At 38.6% G+C, this 17,713-nt stretch overlaps 1 protein-coding gene across 4 annotated transcripts in view; it reads left to right on the forward strand.

The window, feature by feature from the left end:
• The window catches only part of LOC103466859 (calcitonin gene-related peptide type 1 receptor-like), an 83,660-nt gene that overhangs the window by 30,391 nt on the left and 35,556 nt on the right, over nucleotides 1–17,713 (forward strand). For 2 of the 4 annotated variants that reach the window (XM_008412736.2, XM_008412737.1), the window contains exons 2-3: nucleotides 7,963–8,020; nucleotides 8,130–8,304. In XM_008412736.2, the coding sequence (XP_008410958.1) occupies nucleotides 7,967–8,020; nucleotides 8,130–8,304 (229 nt within the window). In that variant the 5' untranslated portion in view covers nucleotides 7,963–7,966. Of the gene's footprint in view, nucleotides 1–1,948; nucleotides 2,083–2,145; nucleotides 2,166–7,962; nucleotides 8,021–8,129; nucleotides 8,305–17,713 lie in introns of those variants that run through there. The other 2 variants (XM_008412738.1, XM_008412739.2) reach the window with 2 other exon arrangements.

Genomic DNA, 17,713 nt, shown 5'->3' on the forward strand with positions numbered 1-17,713 from the left:
TCTTGCTAAATTGCGGGTTTGAATATTGCAATACTTTCCTATAATAAAATAGACCTGCAGAAAGAAATTACTAATAAAATATCTTACATAGGCATAGTGTTATACTCTGTATAGAGATGTTTGTTAGCTTTGATTGTATATCTCACAATTTTGTAATTTATCATTGTTTATTAAACTTTGACAGCTGAGTGGCTTTAATATTGTGTCCTAGAATGCGGTTAGATGTGCCCTTTTTTGTTGTTGTTGAGCACCTGCCCCTTTACTGGTCTCTGCACGGGCCTGTTTTTACTGTTCGTTTTACACCGTCTCGTTCGTCCATAACGAGCTAGACTTCTATGTCTTATGGATGTAATGTCAACAGCACGTACCCTTCCACTTCGTAATTCCACCGAGTCACAAAAGGCTTGCCCTTTTTTTCTCATGTACTTCAGCCGCAGCTGTCCACTTTTCACCGCATCTATTACTAGACGTGTCGCTCGTTATCCAATTTACTCCTTTTCCAAAGTTTTTGTGCTGTTTTCCGGAGATAATTCCTTGTAAGTTGGGTTTGTTCCAAGTCGATACCGACTCATAAGTTTGACGCTCTCCGTCCTTCCCCTTCGGTCCACTTGATGATGAAAACGACAAAAAACCAGACTGGGGCCTCTTGATAAAGGTTAACGGTTTACTTCAAAAATAAAAACGGTACAAATGTTACTTTTCCACAAAAATAATAGAGTAAACAAAAGAGTCTTAAATGCAAGAGAGAGCGGTAAAAAAAACTGCCCAACTAAGTCTGCCTAGCGACACCCTCAAACAATTTACTGCAATTACATATGCAAATTTATAGCCCAATATAACAAATTAGTATGCAATATAACTTACAATCATTTTTATCCAAATAAACAAATTACCATAAGAAATCTAAACATAATTTATCCTAACGGTCTGAATGAACTAAAATTGAATTTAAGCTTCCACAATGGTATTACTGTGTTCAATTGGCCTGCCAACTCTCCTGACCTGAACCCCATAGAGAATCTGTGGGATATTGTGAAGAGAAAGTTGAGAGACGCATGACCCAAAACTCTGGATGAGCTGAAGGCCATCGAAGCATCCTGGGCTCCATAACACCTCAGCAGAGCCACAGGCTGATTGCCACCATGCCACGCCGCACTGAAGCAGTCATTTCTGCAAAAGGATTGCCGACCAAGTATTGAGTGCATAACTGAACATAATTATTTGAAGGTTGACTTTTTTGGCATTAAAACACTTTTCTTTTATTGGTCAGATGAAATATGCTAATTTTTTGAGACAGGGATTTTGGGTTTTCATGAGCTGTWTGCCAAAATCATCAGTATTAAAACAATAAAAGACCTGAAATATTTCAGTTGGTGTGCAATGAATACAGAATATATGACAGTTTAATTTTTTATCATTACATTATGGAAAATAATGAACTTTATCACAATATGCAAATTTTTCGAGAAGGACCTGTATGTACGCTGCTTTTTTGGATTTAGCAATGTAGTTTTATTCGTTAGAAAACTCTACCCCCTTATTTATTTGAGAAATCAAAGTATCAAAAAGCTTTTAACTCTCTGGGATATTTAATAACATTGTTTTTCACAAACTTGAAAGATTGAAATTGTTTCATTATTGCAAATGTTGGTAGAAATATTTTTCTTTTAACCTAACAGCAAGTGAAGTTTAACAACATTAGGAAAGCTATTCACACACCTTTTTCAGAATTTTGCTTTTAATTTCCTTTACTGAGATTCAGGAAGTGTCTAAAAAAAGATTTAAAAACTTAGCTTCACATAGGAATTAACACAAGACTGAATTTCTCAGTCTTAATTCTTTAATATATTGGTCAGCAATCTGCATATTGCTGATGCTTTTCTGCTATTATGGTGTTTTATTCTCCATGATTCCAAGTGGCAAATTGACACAGGATTTTTGTTTCCAGTTCCAGATTTGCATTCCAGTTTGACAGTAACTGCCTCCAGATCATCTAACCATCACTTCACAGAAAGAAGTCAGAACTCCCTTAAAGGAAAATGTTCCACTTCGCAGGAATCATCAACATGGATACCAACAATAGCATTTATAAATAATTTGCTCTGCTACTATTTAGACGTAGAAACACATTTTGCTTGCCTGTGGTGCTTAAAGTGACCCAGCCAGTAAGTGTTGGGAGGACAAAGATGTATCTTGTTTAATCCGTAGCAGAGTTGTGGCATTGTTGTGGCTGAACTTAGCTTAAAAGAATGGTCTTTAAAGAGGAAGCAGCAACAAAAACATATTTCTTAATAAGCTGAGATACCAACAAACATAGAGGAACAGTATCTGCTTAAAGCAAATTTTCACAAAGCAATTTATGCATAATCAAAGTAGCATGTGACGATGTGGTGACAAATACATCAACTGTGTCTTATTCAGTTTTTATTGCTGTAGCGCCCTCATATACAGTAATACAAACATATTGGCACTTTGCTTACAAAGCTTCTATTAAAATAATTTCTTAAACATTACTGATAAAAAAATTCATTGCCCTGTGACTGGTTTCTTAAAGGTCTGTGGAATTGGAAAATCACTCAAATTGAACATAATTTGGCTGAAAAAACCTCATAAACTAGCACATTGCGTTCCGATCTGTGATCCATCCTGATGATCAAGAACAGATGAGAAGGAAAGTGTTTCAAATCTGTCAGCCTGTGAAAGGGTACATGCTCAACTGTGAAGCTTTAGAAGTCTGTGGCAAGTGAGATCTTTTAATAAACAGATGAAACGGAGACGAGATGTGATCCTTCCAAGGCCGGTCTATGGAAACCCAAAGTGGTCGATCTTCATGGTTCTTCCAGGAAGTTACAAAAGAGCCAGAACATGAAAATCACTGTCAGCCTCACATGCCTCAGTGAAGACTGGGGTTCATGATTCAACAGTAAGAAAGAAACAAAGATTACATCATAGGAGAAGTCTGAGGCTGCTTACTGTGCAAAAGGTCTGGACCTTCTGCTACTGAGAAGGGATTGCTTGCTAAAGGTGTGGAAACAGTTGAACTTTTAAATTTTACACAGTCGACAGAGTGAAGCTTGCTGGAAATTGCTTGTTCTATAAGTAACCAAGAGAGAAGTACCGATCCAAATGAGACAGCTGCTGATTTAATTTTTGGTAGCTTGCCCACAAGGACTAAACAGCTTCCTTTAATTCCTCTGCTGCCATTGCTAAAACTACAGAAAAATTACAACTCTAAAACAGAGCAGAAGATCAATGTCATGGACCTTACCAAGCTCCGCCCAGAAATGCCCCTCGAAAGTCCCACGTGACTTCATGTCTCACATTAACCTCCCCCTTTCAGAGCTTAGGTTCTATGGGATTTTTCGTTTCGACTGACTCTGCAGAGTATTTCTGAGTCGATTAGTTTAGCATTTCTGCCGGATTTTCACAAAATATCAGCCACGACAATGGACAAGGGAACCAACAAGTTCATGTCATCTTTTTTGGATGACATCAAGATGTTTTAGCCACGCAATGCCTCCAACATTGTGCGAGTTGCAGCTAAATGCTACCAGTCGATGAGGAAAACAGCAGATCCTCACACCCTCAGCATAAATATAGCTGTGGACAAGATCACTGATGCCTATTGTTCTTGCAAGGCTGGGTAAGTCGGGCATTCATGGCTTTGAAGGTTCAAATGTGCCTAGGACTTATACACGGTACTCGGTGCTAGCGTGGCTAACACGATTACAGTTTAGTAAAAGCTAGCGTGGCTAACACGATTACAGTTTAGTAAAAGCTAGCGTAGCTAACACAATTACAGTTTAGTAAAAAGCCTTTTCAGGTGAAATAAAATCTTTAATGTATGTCAGATACGGTACACATTGCATATTGATCTGTTCAGCTAACGTAAGGCTGTAACAGACAGGCTTCAGGATGTAGAAGTTGTATCGGTACTGCCATTATGCTGTACTTGGCTAAAAGGTTTTCATAATGGATGTGTTTATTATTGAATTTTTTTTTATTCACTAAACACAAAGAAAGCAAAGCAATAATACTTATGCCAGCAGACACTTTGTTCTTATTGATCCTACGACAGTTGAGCTGCAAATGCGGTCGTGCACAAGCGTTAATCCAAGCAAAGCATTCCGTTTCAGATCTTGGAAATCTGTGAATTTTAGTTGCACAAACACGATCAGGATACCTGACATCGCCTGTACAGATACCCCACTGACGGAAAACCATTTTTTTTCGAATCTTGACGCAAAAACTTTCTGTCGGTCTGGTAGTCCACAATGTACATTAGCATGAGTTTGTGAGCCGGTAACCCACATGATAGCTGCGCTGTGACGTAAAATGGGCATTAGCTGTGGTAAGGTCCATTGTTTACATTTTCCCCTGTTCACTGATTGGCCCGGTAAAACGTCTACAGAAGGAATTCAAGACAATGGGAGGAAACCCAGAGTAAGTGAAGGGAGATGAAAATTGAGCTGAATTGTATGGTAAGGCGATAACCAGGCAGCCTAATAAAAGCTAAAACTTAACTAATCAGCCAAAAAATATCTTGATTTCCAAGACATTTGGAAAAATATCCTATTAACTATCAATATAAAAACAGTTTTAAAGGTACTCACCCAGTGGCGCCGCCAAGAGTCTTGGGCCCCCTGACAAAAAATTAGACTGGGCCGACCCTGCACAGCTGATGTTACATTTTTTAAGTCTATTTGACCAATAAAAAGCGTCACAATTGTAAAGGCTTGCAACTGCCTTGCTTTCTTTGGTCCAGTTCTAGTACTAGCACAATATTCACTGCTAGTGAATTTTACATCCAACAGTCCGCATACAGTATGCAAGTAGGTTGCATAAATTTTTTCTATTAGTTTTAGATTACTGAAATATCTCTCCCCATGAGCAACAGTCATAGGCAAACGTGCAAAATACACATAAAGCAATCCAGACTTCTCAAAAAATGCTATGTAGTTGTATTTTATTCAAGCTGCAGTATAACTTTAACAAAAATATGTTTTCTCCATATTTGTTAAAGTTGTCACCATGTTGTGACAGTTTGTTATGAGACAGATAATCTGTGAAAACAATCAATCTCCTCCACCTCCTCCCTGAACTACTATTGCTAGCTAAAGTAATGCAACATTCTGGCCAAAACAACCAATCAGAACCCAGCATTGGGGATGTACACCCGAGTTCTCAGATGTGTGTTTTTTTGGTCTGGGAGTGGGAAATATTATGTTTTTACTGCTAAAAACAATCTTCAAAAACACAACATGATTAATTTTGAAATTGACAGGGCCCCCTTTTTTTTTATTTCTATGAACAAAAAATAAATAAAATAAATTGTGGAGGGCCCCCTGTCAGTCAGGGCCCTTAGAATTGTCATCACTCTTCACCCCTATTCCGCATCCCTGTACTCGCCCAACATATTTATTTACAAATAGAACATCATAGCAACAGTTTATCACAATGCTGGTAGTGAGATGGTCTGCAGTTGGTGTGTTGCCTCAGGTTCTGGGCAACTTTCTGGGTTTGATTGTGGATTTAAGCACCTGTATTTGATGTTGTGTGTATTTTTGGCCTGAGAATATGAATCTGACACTGGACAGTTAGAGCACCAGTTAGACAAAAAAGTTACAACCAGAAAACTTAAAGGATTTTACTCAGAAATACTCTGAGAACATTTCAACTACAACAACGGGCAGATTGAGCTGATTGTTATTTCCTGCTCTTGGCGCTAGTTGTCAACTCACCTTTGACCCTTCCTTCTTCATGTCGTTCTGAGGATCACAGGTCAAATTGCTTACGCATGCAGATATACAGCATGCTGGTCTATGCAGCATGAATTTGTGACACATCCCTGAGCTAAAATCAGCACAAACATCCAACAAATAAATTTTTTTGTAAATTTTATGGAAAATAACAACTCTTTCCAGCATTATGATTTATTCATTACATTTTTCATAAAGTATGGTTAAGCGCTTTCACCATCCAGCTCAACACGCGAGTAAAATTGTATTTTTGAAAACCAGATTTTGGTCCAAACTCATTCAAATTTTCCATCCATCCATCCATTTTCTTGACACCCTTRTCCCTTGGTGGGGTCGGGAGGGTTGCTGGTGCCAATCTCCAGCTAACGTTCCGGGCAAGAGGCAGGGTCACCCTGGACAGGTCGCCAGTCTGTTGCAGGGCAACACAGAGACACACAGGACAAACAACCATGCACACACACACTAACACCTAGGGGCAATTTAGACARACCAATTAACCTGACAGTCATGTTTTTTCATTCAAATTTTAATATGTAAATTTTTTTGTTCCTGTCTATTTATAAGTGTGTTGGTTTTAATTTGTGATTAATTGATTCATTGCTTATTGCAACAGGCCTATTGCGAGTTGCCTGGAGAGGGTTTTATTTGAAAACAAAGTTGTCAGGTTAATAGTGAATATTTTTGCTTTTGACCGCTTTTAACAAATTTCTTTTTGAAAGGACAAACAAAAGCATAAAACAAAAGCTTTTCAATCTAAAGCGAAAACCCAAATAACTGCTTGATTTACAAATTGATTGCACGCAGCATTTATTGGTGACATTTGCTCAGAGTGGCAGCTGCCAAATTGAAACAATCATGTGACAGCATTGGTGCTTTGGTTTGTGATGTCTTAACAATCGGTACATGTCTCTGTGTGCATAACATTGAAGGGTGCTCATTGTTTGCTTCTTGATGAATGGACTTGCAAATCATAATGTTTGTATTACTGTGCGTGTCACAGTAACAGTGAAGGAGTGTCAAATTCAGTTCAGGGGGAAAACAAATCATTGTACAATTCTTAATGCAACGCCTCCTGCCAAAAACATTGAGTTTTGTGTTAAATGGCTTGGCATCCATTACTGATGTTCAGTGGCTTCTGATCGGCCCCTGTACCAACAAATACTGTGAACATTGCCTCACTTCATTTAGTTTTAACYTTCTGTTTTATTGTTCATATAGTTTAAACATTTTTCCTTTTAACTTAAATGTCTTATTAATTGGAAGATTTAAAAACATCTCTCAAAGTTGGATATATATTGATACATTTTATCCAAACCACAACAAAGATTTATTAAAGCGTACAGTATTGTTTTCCAACCACACAGTGCCATTTTATAGCACAGTCAACTAACCATGTTAACTTCAGTGGTTAAAAAATACTTTAAATTTCAAGCATGACTTAAACAAAATTTGACTTTGCAATTTAGCGTCTTGAAATTGGTCTTCTTTCTCTTTCAAATCTCCTGTTCTTTCTGAAGCTCCACCTCCAGGAATTCATCCCAACATGGCTCCTCTATTAACCCTTTAACAACCTTTTTACCAGCGCTGCTCTGAGCAGCAGCTCCTATAATGAGCTCAGCAATTCCACTAGCTGTTTCTAATTGCTGCTGGCTAGTCTGAATGAGTTGAGTGAGAACAGCTCTGATTTTCATGTTGTTATAACTGATGTAAAATTATTCTTTATTCACTCCTAAATCCAAATTCACAGTGACTGGGAAATCCTGTTTACTCTGACTGAGCGTGTCAAGTTGCACGTAGGTTTATAGACTCTGCCGGAGAGGCGCAGGGGGGAGTTCATTAGTTCATTAATGCTGAAACCGTTTAAGGGAATTTGCTGCCCTTTTGCCCAGTAATAATAATAAACACACATCTGTTTCTGTGACCCTGAGGGGACAGCAGAGATGAATGACTGCAAGAGCATGAACTTCCTGTCCTCATAGATGAGAAAATGCATGTAATGTAAATAAAAGTGCAATGTTATCTTTAAACTAAAAGCAGCACAATATGTCCAGAGATTACTTTACAGTTAATAAGTCCACTCAAATGATATGATTTTTTTCCTTTATGGAAAAGAAAATCAAGTTTATCTTGTAGTCGAAACAATTATTACTTAATTTGCCGACTTGGTTCTTAACGTGAAATGTTTGATTTCTCCCTCCTTTAGAGACATGTGGATGAGCCTCGCTCTCTCACTCATGGCTGCCTTGGCGCTGGGCACAGAGGTGAGTGCAGCTCACTGTAATGCTTTTATGTCAGAACATGGGGCTTAACATGTGTAAACATGTTAATGTTTAATGGTAAAGATAATGTTTTTGGTTGCACTACACCCAGGTCTTGGTCCCTCAGGATGTGGGCTCACTGGATCCAGCTGAAAAGCCAGCAGACGAGGCAGATTTCAGCTATGTTGACTTCGCTTCTCTGGGTGGAAATTCCAGACCTCAGATCTTGAGGGCTCAGTATGAATGTTACCTGAAGATGATTCATGAGCCACTTCGCACAGATGAAGGTGAGGAAGGTCATCATTTGGCCACTTGTCCTTTATAGCATTATGTACAGCATTTTTTTGTGTGTAAAGCAAATCTGTGGGCCATATCAGACAGAAAAATCTGTTTAATGGCAGAGAAAAATAAATATATTAATTTCATGAAATAAATGATAGGTTTTAATATCTACATTTATATTTGTGCTTTCAAGCTTCAGTATGTTACTTTTCCAAATTTTGTTTTACATATTTGTTGAAACTGTTACCATGTCGTGACAGTATACTATGAGAAGCAATCTGTGAAAAAGTTTAGCTCCTCTGCCTTTTCCCAGTGCTCCCAATACTAACTGGAAACAACCAATCAGAACCAGGAGGCGGGTCTTAGTGCTGTCAATAACAATCTTGTGTGATACTGCTCACCCCCCTGTCCTCCACTATCTGATCCCGCTACAGCTTTTCACCATCAGCAAATCTTGTTGTGAATGCTAGGCTAGTTAGCATAGTCACCGAGGACGGTGGCTAAACTTTCTTGTAACAATAAATTGTTTCTCCAGTATTCGCACGTTTAGCAGTGAGGACATGATGTTGATTGATAGCGCTCCCTGGTCGGGAGTATTTCATTTCTTCAGACTGCAATTAATGCTCAGGATTGGAATCTTTCACACAAGTCATGAGCTTCTGCCCCAGGAGTCAACTAATCTGGTTTGGTACCAAATAAAGACACCAAGAGAGTTGTCATCCTGTCAACTTTTCACCTTGCAAAGTCAAGCAGAAAAGACAAAGAAATGGTGGCTTCAGGGAAGTCTGCTCTGAAGGAAAGGAAACTTGCCTTTTGTCTCTTTCTCAGCACCATTTTCTCCTGTTCGTTGCCTTTCAAATGTTATGTTGTGCAACTTAACACTAGCAGGTTTTCCATCCATTGTTGACAAGCTTTAAGTGGGCGAGGATTTGGTGAGACATTTTATTAAAATATACACACCATTGTTAAAGAGAGCATTTATATTACTTTTCCTGCTCATTTTTATGTGACTGCCCTTTTGACATAGTTGTAAATCTAACCATTCTTGCCATTTCCAGGTAAGTCCAATATTAGCTTAAATTTTTTCAGTGCTCAGCTTGTTTGAATCACCCTGGCTCTGAAAGGAGAACATGTCACTCCAATAATCACACAGTTAACATTTGAATTATCCCTCAAGTGGGCACCTTCACGCACAACCAGGACAAAACATTTTCGAACATGACATCGACCCCTTTCTGTCTTTTACATTAAGCGAGCCTTGAGACTAGACATGCCAGCTAATCCATTTCACATTTAATATGAAATTTGTTCTGAATATATAAKGCCTTTGAGTGAAAATGTTATGTTGAACTTTTTCTTTTCTTAAAAAATTCAGCTTTCACTCATAAAAACACCTTTCACTGGGAAAGGTGTGGGTTTTTTTTTTTCTTCTTTTTTGTTCTTGTTGCAAACATCCCATTTGAAATTATGGCTCAAAAGGGAAAGTCTKGGAAATATTAACCAGGACTGGTCTCTCAACTCTAGTTCTTATTCCAAATATGTAGAAAATAAAATAATAACAAATAATAAATAATAACAATCTTTATTGTCATTACTGCTAGAGGGTATTTAATGCATTTTATAAACTGTTCTTCAGTCTGTTAGTTCTTGCTTTAATGCTCCTGTATTTACAGCCAGATGGCAGCAGCTGGAACAAATTGTGACAGGGCGTGGATCCCATCTCATTATTGGGGGGGACCATAAAAAGGAAAATTTCTTAAGACCAATTATGGGGGGGCTCGGCAAAGTTACAGTGAAATGTAACTTAAATTGTGGTTTAAAGAGTTTTTAAACCACATTCAAGCTGCAGGACCAAAAATGACTAGTAACGCACATCAAACGTGTTTTTCTCAGTAAGCAACCTATTGAGAAATAAAACTAAAATTTAAATGTTGCTTCTATACGAGTTTTGTTCAGTCTGACTGATCTATTTTCTGCTACAACAGTGTTTCTCAACCTTTTTTGGCCCAGCGCCCCCCTAGCCCTTATCCAGGTCCCTCACCGCCCCCCACCAAAGAATTTGTAGGCTATTTTGCACTGACCATTATTTTATCATTAATATTACTATCACTATTGTAGATGTTTTGATTTTTATGCTTGTTTCTGTATTTATCATATAAAATTATTTGCCAGAGAACAAAAAAGCCATAGGAATAGAAATTATTTTCACAGATGTCTATAAAAAATGCAACAAACATTCAAGTTAAAATTTGTAGGTCTAACAGCAGCCAATAAGAGTGGAAAAAATATTCTTATTCTTTGCCATTTTCTAGTTGTTAAATATTACACAAATTAGCAGATAAAAGATGTTCAACATGCCAGTTTAAACTTTGAACTATTTGCAAACGACTGAGCTCTGCAACATTAAAACATGGATAGAACTGTAACTACATTAATCATAACTCTTCTTCTCTTCAGTGTTTGTCAGTTTCTGGTGGTGCAGCTCTGTGCTGCCTTCAGGAGAATGGGACATGAGAGTATCATCCATAAAATTTCACCCACATGGCATTTATTGTGCAAACCAGAACTTTCAGTGGAAAAATAAAAGTTCCAGATCCTTTTAATGCCATACAAATATGAGACAGAAACATGGATTATATCTTTATATAGAYCTGTCTATTGATTTATAGATTAATAGTTTTACTGGACATAAATTACAAAGAACAAATCTGGTTCTTAATCAAATCCTAATGAGTCAAATTGAAAGTGTCATGGAGTCATCAGCCTCATGACATTAACACTGACATGAAAAATAATATTGAAGAAATAAAAATAAATATATCAAATCTAATTAAAAACATAAATAAGTGATAAGATCTTTACTGTTATGGTCTGTAAGATATATTTATTCTCAGTACTAGATGTGGTCTCAACAAACCCATGACATTTCAACAATATTATTTTACCTTTTATCTGGAAATAGTGTCTGTTTATTCTTGCCATACAGTCCTCTGTATTAATTATTGCTCGAAAGGTCTTGCCATACCAGTTTATTCCTCTGTATTTACTTTAGTTTCTTAGTTTATTCTTGCATTTTGTTCTTCATTCATTTCCATTTAGTTTTATTTGATTAGTATTATCCTCTTGGTTTATTGCTATGTCCACTTTAGTTTCTTTGCTGTTGCTACATTTATTTTATAGTTTATTGACGCTCATCATCAGTAATCTCATCACCTGCTGCGCCGCCTAATCGTCATGTGTTTCACATCATGTGTTGATTTTTTCACTGTTCAGCGTCGGATTCTCTGTTTTTATGCCATAATTCACATCTAGTTTGTCGCTCCGTTTTATGTCCCGCTTCTCCTGTTTCAGAGTTTTGTGCAATGTGCGCGTCTTTTTTTTTTTTAAGCCCCTAAGGTGCAGGGCAGTCGGGAAGCGTATCGATGGGGAAAAGGCAGACTAACATAAACCTTTTAAAACAACGGAAACAATTTCTGCATTCTGATAATAGAAATTTAAAAGTGCTGTGTTGTTCTATCACCCCTGTTTCATACCGGACCACTTACAGCTCCGTGTTAACACTATAAAATGAACGCTCTCTATCGTGGAATCACCCATGGAGGGATTTCTTTATTTCTTTATTTAAATGGGTTCATTTTTCAGAGGGATACACAGTGAGGGTATCATGATTTTAGCTACCAGTAGCAGGAGAATGGAGCTGCCCCAAGAAGTTAAACACCGAATAGAAGAGCTGCCATCGATACAGTTGCAGACAAGCATGATTTAATGTTACACAATACAGTTTTACCAAGTTGCTCAAAGTCTAAACTGGCATTGTTGTGCATTTAAGGTGTAAAGTTTACCTTCGACCAAACGCCCCCAAAGGCATCCCAGCGCCCCCCTTTTGTAAAAATGTCCGCCAGCGCCCCCTGCCGTCCTCTGAACGCCCCCTCGGGGGGCGGTACCGCCCACGTTGAGAACCGCTATGCTACACCTTTGCAAAATTTTAAGGTTCTAAATAAAAAAACTTTAATGAGTAACTGCTCTTAATAAAATATCTCATAAACATTGATTTATTGGAATGGCTCCCAATACAAGTTATGGGCTATTTAAATTATAACTTAAGTTGTTTAATTTTCAAGCCTTTTTTTAGTTTTGCCATGTCCTGGGTGACGGAGAACAAACAAGTAGATAGAAATTAATATCTGGGGGGTATTGTACCTTAAATGTAACATTTAAAGCACCAGGGCTTATATGGAAAAATATTCAGATTTTATTTTGTGGTTTAAAAGACTCTACATTGAAGACAGTGAGAAACAAAGGCATAGGTTTCTTTTTTTCTATCTGTTCTCTCTTGTTTTCAACTCCCACACTTTGAGCAGGTCCACTTGCTCAGCCACTGGTCCCTTTTCAAACTCTTCTAATTAACTAAACGTTAAAGAGTTAAATATGAATGAGATGTTTGATACCTTTGACAAAAAAGCTTAAGTCTATGAAAGCAGTGTAGCAATTTAGCTAATGAGGTAGCTCATCATGATTCAGCCAAAGTAAGAAAATACGCCTATGAATTGTGACTGGGGTGTGAGGAGTCTTTTAAAATATCCTTGGCTTTCCTGAGGCAGAGGGACCTGTGGAGATCTTCAAGAGAAGGCAGAGAGCAGCCAATGGTCTTCTCAGCAGATTTTATGATTCTGTGGAGAGTCTTCCTCTATGCTGCTGTGTAGCTGAGGAACCACACACAGAGACAATAGCAGATGATGCTTTCAATAGAGCATTGACAGAAGGACACCAGCAGTTTTTGAGAAATATTGTTCATCCTCAGGACTCTCAGGAAATAGAGTTTCTGCTGGGCCTTCATTGCCAGTTCAGCTGAGTTTACACCCCAGGCAAGGTTATCCATTATGTGAACTCCCAGGAAACGGAAGTTTGACACCCTCTCCACAGGCTGTCCGCAGATGTTTAGTGGTTCAATGTCTCTTTTAATTCTCCTAAAATCCACTATGATCTCCTTGGTCTTGGCTGTGTTTAGGATCAAGTTGTTGTCAGTGCACCATTCTGTCAGTCGCTCCACCTCATTCCTGTAGGCAGACTCATCGTCCCCTAGATGAGGCCCACTACAGTTATATCATCTGCAAATTTAACGAGGGTGGTATTTTGATGGACAGAAACACAATCATGTGTGCACAGCGTAAAGAGCAGAGGCACACAGCCTTGGGGAGAGCCAGTACTGATGTTGATGGATGAAGAGGTATGGGGGTCCATTCTGACTCTTTGTTTGCAATTCGTCAGGAAGTCCTTGATCCAGCAACAGGTGGAAGAGGGGATTCCCAGGTCTGCCATTTTATGCACTAATCTGTCAGGGAGGATGGTGTTGAATGCTGAGCTGAAATTGATGAACAGGATACGTGCGTAGCTATTGTGATTCTCCAGTGTGACAAGACATCATGGACAGTGGCAACAGCATCTTCAGTTGGCCTGTTAGCTCTGTAACTAAACTGGTGTGTGTCAAAGGTGCAAGGAATCAATGATTGAATATGACTCTGAACCAGTCTTTCAAAACATTTCATCACCAATGGCGTGAGAGCCATTGGTCGGTAGTCGTTCAGGCAGGTGATGGGTGATTTTTTTTAGGAATGGAAACAATGATGGAGGATTTCAGGCAGGGTGGGATTCTGGCTTGAGAAAGACAGCAGAATGAACTTATCCCGGACCGGTAGGTGAGTCTCACATTACAAGCCGCTCTGCGACCAAGCAGGCTGTGAATATAAGCAACACTTCGGGTGTTATTGTCTCTCATCACTCCCAGATGGGACTGGCTCATTGCAGAGAAACAAGCTCAGGGCTCCGTTAGTCATTATCGTGAGTTAAAATTTTCACGAAAGTAAAATGTACGTTTTTGTGGCGCTTCTGTTATTTTTTTTGAAGGGATATATAAACGTTACCATAGCGACCAGAGTCAGAGCGTTTGGGCTGCGGTCGAGAGGAGATGAGTTGAGCTTGTGTCTGGTTTAGACGGAAAGATTTAAGAATTGTCGGCCGATTCTCCAAACCTCTGTGACCACAGAGCTGATAAAAGTCCAACAGRTTCGATCGGTTCTTGTCTCCAAGGCAGGAGCAACACGAACCGATTCCAGTCACGAACATCCCGATTCCAGAGGATAATTCAGTAAAACACCTAACATAGCGGGAATTTAGAATAACCAAACACGGATGACGATGTAGAAGTGTCGTATGAAGTCATTTTAAGAGATTAAAGATGTAACAAAAAGAAAAGGCAGTGGATAAAAGACGACGGGAGCAGCCGCTCTATTTGCTGCACTATGATTTGGAGGTGACTATGTTTTTTCATAGTTAATATTTTTAACTGAATAAACATAATAATGACCTTTAGATTTAGTAATAAACATTTCCACATATCATCTCCGATATCCACCAGACTCTCAGTTACGCGATATGTCAGCTGTTTCGGATTCCCCTCTGTTCTTGCGTCACCGCGCTTTTTGATTGGCTACTTGTCACATTCAGCTGGTTGTATTCTCGTTCCAAGTCAGGGAAAACCCCACAGGCTGCGATAAAAGGGCCAAAACAACCCAAATAGGGCATATTATTCAGTATTTAATGGGAACACCAACATGCAGAAGCCTTATCTGACTGTTCATTCCCCCTTCCCCACTCCCCCCGGGTCGCAACAACATTTCCAAGTCTTGACCGGTCCGCAGTAATAAAAAAGTGGACCACTGATTTAGCACATGCTAGTAGCAACACGAAGGATCAGCACTTTTACTGTTACAGTTACCGTTCGGAAACTACCGTAATCAGTTCATTAAATTTAATCTTGGCAACTTTTTTCTTTGTCAACCCTAATAAATATGATATTCAATTGACCTTTTATGACTCAAATTTTGGTTGTCCCCCCGCTGTTGCTGCATTGTTGTGGAAAACCGGGAGAGATATCTGAGGCTTAGATGTATGTTTACTGATAAAAAATAAAAAAAAACAACTTTGGGGTTGTGGCTCATGGTTCAGTGCGGCTCATAGTTCGGAAAATACGGACTATAATCCTTGGATTTATTCTGTGAAGAACCCAAAGAGGGTTATTTGATTGTGCTTTCTGGAAAACAATATATATTTACATTTAGGCACTCCTGCAATTGTCACACTTTTTCTCTTACAAACTGACTCCGGCCCCCAACCAGAGAAGGAAAACGTTATGTGGCCCTCACAGGAAAACGTTTGGGGACCCCTGCTTTACATGTTGATGGAATTTGGGGAGCACTACCTTTAAAGTTGACATAATTAAAATCTCCAGCAATAATGAAAACTTCATCTGGATAGCGGCTCTGTTGGTTATTAATGCTATAATACAGTATTCTGAGGGACAAATTTGCATTGGCAGAGGGTGGAATGTAAACGACAGTGATCATTATTACACTGAACTCTCTAGAAAGGTCTGGATTTCAGAATCATATACTCCAAGTCAGAGGTGAACTGACGTGGAGTGCTCCAATGCTCCACATGAGCCAAGCACCTCGAGGGTGTCTCCTGGTCAGGCATTCAAATCTTTGGCTATGCGGTCATTTCCAAAAGCAGGGCCAAGGAAAACAACTGGCAGGATCAGGAAGAAAAGGAAATCTGAAATACTCACTGACACACCAGTGAAACAAACACTGGTGGAAGAACAGAGAAGATGAAGCAAAAATGTAAGGAAGAGTTTCTTTGCAAAGAATAAAGTTAATTTAATTTTATTCTTAATCTTCTGCTCAGGGGCGGATCTAGCGGGGTGGCAGGGGTGGCAGTTGCCACCCCAAACGAGAGCCTCCCCACCCCTGTTGCCACCCCAGCTAGCGACAATGAATTCAATAAATAGTTATGGCAAATCGGACATTAAGCGCATGAAACTCTTTTTTCCATGACAACATTGAATGCAACACAATGTAACCTGACACCCACTGGTAAGTAGCGGGAAGTACGAGAGAAGGACAGAGCGCGAGGCAGCAGCATTGATAGATGTATATGTTACTGGACTGGACTGGACATGCGCCATTGCTGTCCATTGAGTCAGGAATATTGGTGGTCAGGAAACTACTACAATCACGCAAAGAATCAGAACAACGGACGCGATGTTTAGCAGTTAATTCAACCATACATAATGGTAATATGGCTTCAAATTTCACAGGTGAGGAAAACGTTTTAATTTAAAGAAAAGATTGAACAAGTGAGCAGTGGGTCTGTTAGCCTGCTACTGACTTTGATAACCTTAACATGTGCTGCGCAGTTCGGTGTGTTTTGGTTCCGTTAGCACTAAAMCAGGTCAACCCGCCCACCACGTCATCAGTAGAGCAGCTGTTTAAATCAGCTAATCAACCGCCGCTGTGCTCAGGCGAAAACTTATTAATAATCACAATATAGACATTAAGCCTGACAGTATAATGTAACAGACTGGATGTTCTGTTTTAGTGTTTTTGCTACTTTTTTGTGTGGGAAATGTTTTTTTTTGGTGTTGATTCTCCTGATCGGTAAGCTCTGCTCTATGTGCTCGGTGAGCTGTCTGTCAGTTGCCGTGGCAACGGGTCMGCGTAAAGCGACACACAGAGAGACAAAAGGCAGAATAAAAGACCTACAGAGTTTATTTGTAGGTTGATAATTGTTGATTTTATTTATTTTTTTGTTTTATTATTTTCTTATTTATTTTCTAAATTTAGACAGGAAGTAATGTGGGTCAGTCCACTTCCTATAAGTGCAGGGGCCAGGAGAAGGACCATCAGGCATTTGGGTTTGGGACCGATGGTTTTTAAGAGTGGTAGCATGAGAACAAATGAAAGTTTGATGTCTGTAATTGTTTGGTGAAAGAGGAAAATAAATCACCAAGAACAATCAATAAGTTTGGACATTGAACCTTGTTTTGCCTGTGTCTAGGATCATGACCCCAGTGCCTCAGTAGTGGCTGGGTGGAACTTTTATTGGATGTTTGGCTTTGCGAAGAGTCAGAAGTGGTTCTGTTTGGTTCTTCACCTGTTTATCAGCTTTGTTGTACCTTTACAACAAAGGTACAACAAAGCTGATAAACAGGTGTATGGAGAGCCATTTCAGCCAAAATTAAATAAATAAATAAATGGGTGAAATAAATAAATGAGTAAAATAAATCAAAAAATGAAGAAAATGAGTGAAATAAATAAAACATTTGTTAAATAAATAATTTAGCTTTTTCATTAACCCAATTTTTCATTTATTTATTTTTCATATWATAAATTTCTCTTTTTCATTTATCTATTTTTCATTTATCCATTTACCCATTTTTCATTAATCTATTTTTCATTTAACCACTTTTCAATTTTCCTATTTCATTAACCCAATTTTTTCATTTTATTTTTCAGATTATCAATTTCTCAATTTCTCTTTTTCATTTATCTATTTTTCATTTGTCCATTTTTCAAT

The sequence above is a fragment of the Poecilia reticulata genome, linkage group LG7 (genome assembly GCF_000633615.1).
Source record: "Poecilia reticulata strain Guanapo linkage group LG7, Guppy_female_1.0+MT, whole genome shotgun sequence".
NCBI lineage: Eukaryota > Metazoa > Chordata > Actinopteri > Cyprinodontiformes > Poeciliidae > Poecilia > Poecilia reticulata.